At 42.5% G+C, this 10,753-nt stretch overlaps 1 protein-coding gene across 1 annotated transcript; it reads left to right on the top strand.

Moving 5' to 3' along the window:
- Nucleotides 1–2,753: 2,753 nt before the first annotated feature.
- Nucleotides 2,754–7,095, top strand: LOC139350036 (putative protein MSS51 homolog, mitochondrial). The gene is made up of 7 exons (XM_070991127.1): nucleotides 2,754–2,770; nucleotides 3,434–3,583; nucleotides 4,417–4,541; nucleotides 4,847–5,410; nucleotides 5,582–5,675; nucleotides 6,007–6,200; nucleotides 7,064–7,095. Exons 1-7 carry the CDS (start codon nucleotides 2,754–2,756, stop codon nucleotides 7,093–7,095), a joined length of 1,176 nt encoding a protein of 391 aa, XP_070847228.1.
- Nucleotides 7,096–10,753: the final 3,658 nt, after the last annotated feature.

Raw genomic sequence — 10,753 nt, 5'->3', positions numbered from 1 at the left:
GGATCCATAAGGAAAAGCCTGTTTTTGTTGTGCTTCCACTTGAAAGATTTCAAAATCGGATTTTGGGACTTCCTGAGGTCTTTGGGGCGCTTCCTGTAGCCTTTTAGAGATGGACACCGCTTTGCTGTGCTGCCACTTGGCACATATGGACGCTGAAGCTGCCACTCTCAGCTGGGGCAGAGAGGGTTCATCATAGAGAAGAATGTGCTATCACTGCTGCACGAGTCCTGAACTACTGTGCTTTGAGTTGTGAAATTATCAATTAATGAAACAGACACAGAAATCCCTCAAAGCTCATTATTTAGGATGATGGCACCTGAGGGTGTCAGCGGGCGACAAAGGTTTTCGCTGTCGGTGCCCTGAGGTGGCATGGCTGCTGGATAAAAAGAGTCATGAATGTACATACATAATGAGACCAAACGGTTCCCAGTAAATTGTTCTGCAGCTAGACTCATTTCCAAATCTCACAATAACTGCATGTAATCAGATCATATGCATGCTCATGTAGCACATGATCTAAAATTACACTTGAATAAATTACATAGTGCCACAGTGCCTGAATTTAACTTATTTTTTCTACTCTGTTTCTCATTTCTAGCTGTTCCAGGCCTTTAAATGGTGAATCTACTACAAAAGCAGTGATAAAACAGCAAAAAATTGTCGATAAGAAAGAACATCCGTGCACACATACATATCGATGCACACAAACATACACACAACCGACATACATATTGTGCAAAGCACCAGAAGCAAAACACTAAAAATGAGTAGGAGCGCAGATATCCATGCACACCTACACATAAATATGCACACATGCAATTGTACATACTGTACAAACATGGTGCGATGCCAGATCTTTAGTTTGGTTTTAAAAGAACACAGTGTTGGAGCAGATCTGAGATCAGCAGGCAGATTGTTCCGTTCATTAACCAGTGGATGATCTGTTGGTGAACATCACTCTAACCTGTCTACATTTGTGGCTCTGTTCCGCATGTGTTCACGCTTCACACATGTGATCAGCATGGATTTGCCCAGGAAATTATGCCTGTTCCTGGGTGCTGGGTGTGTCAGGGGGCATGCGGCTGGGGTGCAGGGAGTGCAGGGCAGGCATGCGTGTCCATGGTGTAGGCGAAACTCCAGTGATGTAAAATATTAATTTCAAAGTGAAAATGCTGACAAAGCATCCACCAACACTAACGAGACCGTCACATGCTTTGTCCCAAGCAGAAACAAGACTCCAAACTGAGGCAGTTGGTGATCACTTGCTGCCTGTTCAGAGGGGTGAGGAGTCAGCAGTCAATGTCTGTACAGTATAAATCAGAGCAGTCAATAAAATTGTTTTTTCATAGAGTGTGAATCACCGTGACCAAGGGAGGTCCTTGAGCATGCAGTCATAAATGTGCATAAAAAATATTAGGCTGATGGTTCCAGTACTATAGGGGATTTGCTGCAGACAGACACACACATGGACACACACACACAAAAGATCAAAAGCATGATCCCCTGCAGGCTTACATGTGGCGGAGATAAAAATTGCCTTGAGGTAAGTCATTGCCTGTCTGACACAGTCTCAACAGTACTGAACAATATATGGCTCACGTGTTGCACGCCTATTGTGAGGGATTGCATTATATTACAAGGCATGGACAAATCACAGGATTTTACTTCTGTAGCAGCTTTAAAAATACCTCTTCATGTCTGCAAAACTGGACCCGCTGTCTGCAAACATTTCAGACAATGCTTTGTCTTTTAGTCTAGTAATGAGGCACGCAAGAACAATCAGGGAACGTGCCAAAGTAACTTATTCATATTATTCAGTCTTATCATTTTATGCTCTCTCCATGTGCAATAAATCAGTTCTAAATAAATAATAAAAAGTCGCATTAACCCAAATGAAGCATGTGGAAAATGGGGGCCTATGTTTGACAAGCCTGAGTTAGAAACTGTTTCCCAAAACAACAACAAAAGTGAGTCTCTGCTGCCTGCTGGATTAATGTGTGGAAATAAATAACACTCGTACCAATGTGTTAAACATCCCATTACTTCTCTGTGTGCATGCATTTCTTGTCTTGCTTCATAAGGAGGGAAAATGTGGTGACTGGTGCAGCAGCCTTTACAGAGCGACACTGCCCCCTAGTAGATTAAAGTGGTAAAAGCATACAGAAAGTAGCCCTAAATTCAAGTTTGTTTTAGTGGATAATTGGACAGTCGCCAATTATTTTGATTGATTGATGATTGATTTTGATTTTAATTGATGAATCAGTTTGAGTATTTTTAAAAATGTCTAAATTTTCTGATTCCATCTTCTTAATAGTGAGTATTTTCTTATTCTTCACTCCTTTATGACAGCAAACTGAGTATCTCTTTTGAGCATGTCATCTTGGGCTTTGATTTTTCACCATTTTCCTACATTTTATAGACAAAACCACCAAAAAATCAATTGAGGAAAATGACAGATTAAGCGACTATGAAATAATCATTAGCTGCAGGCCTATGTGAGCCACATAATAAAGCAATATTAACCTCATCCAGCATGCTGGTGCCTTCTTTTTTTCCTCCCCTGCCCTTCACACATCATGAGTCTGCCACTGGTTGGAGCTCTTGTGAAGTTGGGAATGGTCTGGAGCTTTCTAGAGGGGAAAGAGCAGGTGTTATATCTGACACCAGTAGCCCCCAGCAGGCCGCTTACAGAGCAAATAACAGGAGCAGCTGAGGGGGAAGCAGTGAACAGCACGAGAGAGACCCATTTACAAATGACGGAAGCTGAGAGGTAAGTAGGTTTTGGCCCAATTATTAACACCTCTTTTGCCCCTTAGCTTTAACGCTGGAGATCTAATCTTACAAAAACATCAGAGATTGACTCTCCTCAGTGATGACAGCTCCACACTTGAATGGTATTTTCACATGTTGGCATGTCACAACAGCCTGTTTCATACTTTTGCTCCCTGCTGCTCCATGCGCTTTCTGTCCTAGTTGCCACCATTAGGCTTCAGGCCACTTTTCCACAACTTTTTCGTATGTAAACTCATTATGAATCCGCCCATGCTGTCCCTCCACTGCCCCCTCATACTGTGACAAATATTCAGTCCAAGAATAGAAGAGGGGAGGCCTCAGTAGTGTGTTGGTGAGCAGCAGACAAGCTCTGTTTTAGTGCTGAACACTCTACAATGTATGTAGGTGTATTAGCTTGTGGTCTAAAAATTACTGAGTAAATCTCAATCATTCTGCTGTATTATGTCTTTTCTAAGAAGGCTAAGCTCTTTTAGGAATTTGATCCTAAACCTCCTCCTTTACTTGCAATTGTTTTATATTTCTTTTACATTTGATAACTGCCTTTTCTTTGCTAGTATATCACTTTGTTGCTGTTTTCCTTTTTCCCTTCTGTGATCTCTGTAGTATAAATAATGATTTAATGGAGTATTTGTCTCTTCAGAGCTGGTCTGGAGACCAAGAGTAAACCCATGGCCTTCCGGTCTCAAAAAGAGATGTTTGAGAAGATGGAGGAGACTTTTAAAATCTGTGCATTTTGCAAGAAGGGACCAGATCAACTTTCAAATCCACAGAGACTGAAGCGTTGTGCCAGGTAAAAAAAACAAAACAAAAACAGCAGGTCTGTGAAGCCACTGTAACAATTTAGGGGGCCGAGTGCGAACTTGAAATGCAAGGCCATGCTGTTTAAACATGACATTATAAAGAAGTAGGTTAGGACACTTTTCATTCGTAATATACGTTCATTTTCATTACAACTATACACAACATATTTACTGCACTGTAACTCTAACAAATAAGACTCACCATGCATAAATTGCGCAGAAACTGATCATGTCAGAGTCACTTTCTTTATAGCAGGGCAAGCCCACACGGTCAGTCCTGTGAAATGGAGGTGCACAAATAGTTTTAATTAGTTTCAGCTTTGAAAAGCTTCGCTCGCCCGATGCCACCGTTACTGGAAAAGTCAATCGGATCCTGAGCGTAATCTCACAGTCGGGGAAAGTTCCTTCAGTCAAAGGTATCAAAGTGTTTTAAGTGCTGTAGTTGTTCCCTTTGGGATTATCTCTCGAAGTATCCTCATCTCCACGAACAGGTCTGGTGCATCTTGAGATTCAGACGTGCTCAGACGTGCTTCAGTGAGGCCTAATGAAATAGCGACAATGAAAAACCCACTTAATTTGTTGGATTTGTTTTTTATTTATTTATTTGTTTGTTTTTAATGTGACCTGGTCAGAGGCAGACAAAATCATATATAACTTATATGTATTTTAAAAAAAGTGGCGCGAGGCCCTGTGCAGTCACACAGTTCGCACAGTCCATGCGACGGCTCTGAGTCTGAGACCAGTGTTGCATTGCTTTATGTGTGACCTCAATAAATACTTTGACTGTGAACTGAAGAGATCTCTCGCTCCTGTCTTTGTACAGATGTCTAAATGTTTACTACTGCTGTAAAAATTGTCAGAAGGACGACTGGCCCAAACACAAGAAGTTCTGCTCACAGCTGCGTCTAGCTGCCATTGACAGAGTTGTGGAATGGCTTTTGTTCAAAGGTAATATGAAATAATATATTGTAATATGAAACACCTTATCTGTTGATGTTCGGCCGTGAAGCTCGATTGCCTGTGGATAGAGGAGAGGTGTTACTAAGTTCATCCCTATCAGGTAAACCTTCGGGTAGCTACCTTTAACCTAAACGAACCCAACCGAGTGACAGTGGAGGAGTGCCACATATAGTCTATACAAACAGTAAAAGACAGCAATTAATCTTGTTCTTCTATCAAAGGAAGGAAGGAATGTGCAGAAAGTCTACTCACCAAACCTCATCTGTTGTCTCTGCCTGTGTTTCCTTCATCAGATGATCTTCCGTTCCTGACAGAAAAATGGTCAAAGCCGCAGTCAGAGGTCAAAGGCTGGGATGACTGGCTGGTGATGCAGGGGGATCTCACAGCTCGCCTCGATCCCATTATAAATGGAGCCAACATGAAAGGCTTGTGGACTGACGCTGGCAGGCCTCAGCCTGACGATGAGGACCTGAAGCTGTCACTGTGGAGGGTTTGCAGTGAGTTTTTCTCCAGGCCGCTGACCATAGCCTGGGGGATGAGACTGTTCGGCCTGAAGCCCTGTTCCAAACCGCTCACCGTTCACCTGGTGGGAGCAGGCAACATGGAGACTCTGGGAGCCAGACTGACTGACTATGACGAGCTGAGCAACATGTTCCCCGGACACCAGGGTATCGAGATAGTCATGGTGGGACCAGAGGTGGTGGATGGCCCCATCGTGAGGCCTCCTCTCAGGGCGTTTGGCCCCAAGCAGAGGGTCTACATCAGCACCTACAAGGGCCTCTACCACCAGTTCTGGGAGGAGCTGGTGGAGACGGAGGAAGCAGCCAAGCCAGATTTGGTGGTTGGATTCCATCCTGGTAAGAACATGTTTCCCATTGCACAGAAATATAATACCAAACTCACTTGCGCACTCAAAAATCTGAATTATTATGTAGCATGCAAATAAACAGCTAGCTAAACAAGAGAGTGAGGAGGAGGTTCTTGTTGAGATTTTTGATTTTTTTCACTTTGCACGTGTTTGTCTGAAGGATTTGATGCCAGCCAGGGCCTGGACCAGGGCTGGCTCCCGACACTTCTGCTCCTCAGGGATTATGAGATTCCTTCTCTTTTCACTGCTCTCAAGTGAGTGTTACACACACACACACACACACACACACACACACACACACACACACTGCATTTAACTCAAGCACTTCAGGAAAACACACTGTAACATGAATATTTCCATTTTATGCTACTGTTTACTTCTACCTCACTAGATTTTAGAGGGAAATATTCTGCTTTTTACTCCACTACATTTATTTCAGATTTCTCATAACTTTCCAGATCAAGATTTTACATAAAGAAAATACAAACAGTTTATAAAATACCAAGCATTGTCGTAGACTGTGTCCTCTGAGTTGATCCATGTCACATGTCCTGGCTGCTGATGCTCCCTGTCCTCCATCCACAGTGAGACGGAGATGACCTACTCCCTGCAGATCCTGCAGGAGCTGGAGATGGACATGAAGGGAAGCGGAGCCAACCCATTCGCCTCGCTGAAACCAGAAGTGGTGGGCTCTTGTCCCAACAAGCCCCCCGTCTACTGCAACTCCCACTACTTCTGTTTTCAGGGTCTTTTGGAGAGTGTGGAATTTGAGGAGCCAGAGGAGACCTGAAGGACCTGATATATTTTTATTTCTTAAACTATGAATCACTTGTGAACGTTTGTATTTTCTTACAATGAAATCCTGTAATTATGTTTTAGAAAACTGTTAGAAAATAGTGTGTAAATGCATATGCAGATTTGGAAAAAGGCAACAGCTATGAATGTTTGCTGCGACATTTGCATTCACTATCTCAGATTCATGCCATGTAACTGCCAGAGCTGTGAGATTTGAATATACTGTCCCTGAAATAATGTTTTGTTCAAAGAGAGACAATAAAACTTTATAGAAATAGTCAAATGTCTCCAATGAACACTTTCAGATGATTAAATGCTTGGAAGACCGCATTGTCCTCTCTGGTTTAAGTGTAGCTTTGTTCTCGTCAGGCAGAATTTCAAATCATATAAGAGTTATCTTAATATGAGGAGAACTACCTGAAGAAAAGAAGGTGTTTTCATGATGAGGTTACATGTACATGTTAGTAATTTTTGAAAATGAAGTATCAAAAATGAGACAAGAAAAACAATCTTTTTCATATCAACAACGTGTTGATTTAATGTTATTTATTTTAATAAGATAAAAAAAGACTGATTTTCACATGATTTTGAGCAACAAACAGGACCTATAAACACATACAGCTCCTTAGATATTTTCCTCATTAAAAGTTAATGAGGAATGAAACCATGCTACAATCAGCGTTTTCATCTTAATCTCCAAGTGCATGTCATGTCTACATTTCTAGCGATACTTTATGGATACAATCAGGTCTATGAAGTACTCAAGAAGATTGAAACTGGCGAATACGGTGACAGTATGCATATCTGCAAAGGAACACTTGTCACAGATGTAAGGACTGTAGTTATAGCGTCTGTAACCAAAGACCGACCAAAGAATAAGAGCAGTCAGGTACAACAACACTGCCATAATGTTGAACACTAGCTCCACTATACTCAGCTTGGATGGGACCAGACTCTTCAGCAATTTGAGCAGATTGAGAACAATGATGACCACAGTGACCAGGAGGCAAACGGCAAACACAATGATGCTGCACGTCATCCCAATAGGCCAAAACGCCCATTCGCCTGTTACAAAGTGGTCTGTAGCTGCAGTGAGGATGATACAGGCGTTGAAGGCCTCTGATGTGCGGAGCGACCCTCTCAGGCTGGATAGGTAGCCGCTTGGACACTTCCTCTTTTGATTCATACCATCAATCAGGAAGAGAATGGTGGCAACCAGCGAGGTGGTGAAACACAGAATGCTGGCGATGCAGGAGCGGCAGAGGAAAACGGTCCCGAAGATGATCGTGGCTGAGGTGATCATGGTGCCGCACAGGGCGGTCAGCCCGTAGGACAGGTCAGCCCAGTCTGGGAGGAAGGCAGCCAGGAGGACGTGCCACTTTTTGGCCTCCATCACGATCAGGGCCAGGGGCACAATGATGCAGAAAACCCAGACGAACTCGCACCACACACCCCATGGGCTCACCATCCTGCCTCTGAACATGACGACGATGAAACTTAGAGTGCTGAAGATTATTTCCAGGAGGCGCAAAATGCCTTGGCAACCCTTGAATGGGCCACACATGATGTTTAAATTAAAGATCTTGAGGTCAAAAGACAGGAGGCAGAAGTCTTACAGCAGCACTCTGCAGGATGAACCACCGCTACTTAATCAGGAACTGTGAACACCTGATTCCTTCTTCTACTTCTGCTGTGGTCTTACAGGACAGACAGGCACCATCAGACGCACCTCCTTTTATTCAAATTTCCTGATTCATGAGTTCAGACTGTCAGTGGGTTTCCATCAATGTCACAAGTGGAAGGAGACTCTCTCTAATATACAGTATGTTTTGTTACTGCCCACAAAACATGCAGGATATTACAAAAATTCTGCATGATAACACAGTTTTTTCTCTCTCTTTTTGTTTACTCAATAATTTATTTAGCAGAAAAAAAAATATCCAGACTCCAACATCAGCGAAAAACATTTACCCGCTGATCATTATGACCAAAAAAGTAAAAGCCTCATCTTTTTCTTCTTGTCTTCCATCTCTGTCTTCTAAGGATTTTTCCTTGATATTCAATTGCGAACTGCCAATTGAATATTAAATAATTCTTTGCGACTTGCTCCAACATACATACATACGCGCTGTCTCTCTGCCGTTTTCACATGCATATTTTTCTCTGTAATCTTAAGCTTTTTCATCAGAAATGTGAGGCGTCAAATCTGCCTTTATCAGAGCGTCACTTTATTCCCATTGCACATCAATCTTTTCTGGTATTCTGGCCTTCATCTGTCTGGCTGACAGATCACAGGTGTGTTCATTCATGTGTAGTCTCATTCTCAAACAGGCATCACGCAACACATTTTAAATATATTCACCGACAGTGACAGAGGCGGTTCATATTTCATATCACAGCAACAGCAGGAAATGTGAAAATGGACAGTGGAAAAAATACAAAACGCACAGAGCTGAAATGTAATTTGGGGTTTAATTATACGTCATACATTAAATTTTACATTGAATCATTCGAAAACAAGCAATACTCAACAGATTGATGTTAATATTTTTAGTTCCAACATAACAGTGACAACATGAAGCTGAGATCATGTGTTAATTCTGCTCTTGTGTGAGACATAACAAAAGGCAGATTAGCTTTCTTCGTTGTGCATTTTGAGTGTGAAGAGACATGAATGTTTAAAACCCCAATCCATGATTGATGCACAGCCACAGTGCTGTTTTTGCTCCAGGAGAAGCTGCATACTCTCTACCACACGGGCCTAAATGTGGAAAATGTGATCATGTGACTTCGGGGCAGAAATAGTACTGTTCCACAACTTTAAATCAGCCTTTAAACACATCATTTAAACTACAAACCCTCAAATTTGCTTGACAGCCACTTTTTTTTTTTTTTAATTCCACAGGAAGAGATGCTTAGCATTTACCTTCCAGTTTTTGTTTTTCATCTTCATGGGTCAAATGGACCTGAAGCACAAGTTTAAAGGTGCAGTTAAAGTTAGGAGGTTTTAAAAAGATGACTCCTATGTTTGTGTGCGTTTAAAGCCACAGATACCAAGCAGGGTAAAAATGAGGTCCAGTGTGAAAAGAATGAGATTCACATAAGTCATAAAGGCAACGATAAACTCTATGGCCCAGATACAGAAACTGGGTGGACAGTCACTGGGACGAGGGTTGTTTCTGAACATGAAAATGGGCCACACAATAGCAGCAAATATATACAAAATGACAGAGATGACCAGAAAAATAAAAACAAACCTGTCCAGGTTAAAAGGTAAACATGCCTTGAGTTTTTTGAGGATGTTGGTGGCTATGATTAGAGGGAGGATGGGGAAAGGAATGATATATGCTATAACACACAGGATCAGAGCCGGCTTGTCTCTGTAACCAGTCAGTGATATAAAAATGATGCAGCTCACAAAGGCCTCCATGACCTTCCAGAATCCTGCCAGAGCAGCCAGATAGACCCCTTCCTTCTTGTCCAGGATTTTGTCCTTCACCACTTCAAGTGCGTAGACCAGGCCACACAAGAAAGCAAATATACTCACTATCCAGCCGTACAGGCATTTCAGGCAGGCGTAGAAGTTGGCATAGGTAATGGCGACAGAGACGGTCATGAGCGTAGAGGACATGGCCATCCCCGTGGTGAAGTCATTCCAATGCATGCAAAACATGTTGAGTATGATATCGAGCTTAAACATCTCAATAATGGTGATGACGAGGGTCATTATGGGGCAGAAGGCCCAGGTGAACATGGCGTAGATCCAGTAGGTATGGCTGCTCCCTCCTCTGAAGGTGGCCAGGATGAAGGTGGCCAGAGACAGAATGATCTGAGCCATGTGGAGCGCGCCGCGGCCAGACAACAGAGAAGAAGGAGTGAACACCGCTTTGGACAAGGTGTCCTTCACTTGATCAATTATTCCCATCTTTAAATGAGCTGAAGAGCAGTTGAAACACCTTTGTTTTGTGCGTCCTCCCCAATATCTGCTACAAACAGGCTGAGCTGTTTGATGAGTGGTTTTCCGTTGCTTTACTGCCTCTCAGCTCCACTTCCAGTCCTTTACTGCCTCTCTGGTTTGCATAATATACATGAAATAGAGTGTGTGTAGTGATAAACGTCTACTGCAGCAGATAACGAGACAGCACGGCTGTGTAAAGCCTGTATTCTAACAGGAGCACTATTACAGAAAGGCTAACATAACTAAATCCATTCTTGGTCAAATGTGAATAGAAACTTATCATCTATGGACTTAAAAACCAACATAGGATGCACCACACACAATACAGTGGTTTTCTGGATGGGCAGCAGTTCAGACTTAAACTCATATTGACTGCTTTTCCTGGGGAGTCCTGACAGTCTCTGTAAGGTCCATATGTCAGCTGTTTCTCCTCCTCTGTTAGATCCTAAGAATCACTAGGCTAAAAGTAGGTCTACATTTTTATAATAGGCCACTACATTTTTTTTAATCTTTCTTGTTGCTCGGACTTTTGAGGAACAAACGATGTTGGGACATATTCAGAGTTATGCACCCATGCTG

The sequence above is a fragment of the Chaetodon trifascialis genome, chromosome 21 (genome assembly GCF_039877785.1).
Source record: "Chaetodon trifascialis isolate fChaTrf1 chromosome 21, fChaTrf1.hap1, whole genome shotgun sequence".
Classification (NCBI taxonomy): Eukaryota; Metazoa; Chordata; class Actinopteri; order Chaetodontiformes; family Chaetodontidae; genus Chaetodon; species Chaetodon trifascialis.
The sequence above is the reverse complement of the archived record's forward strand: the minus strand, read 5'-3'. Positions and strand labels throughout refer to the sequence as shown.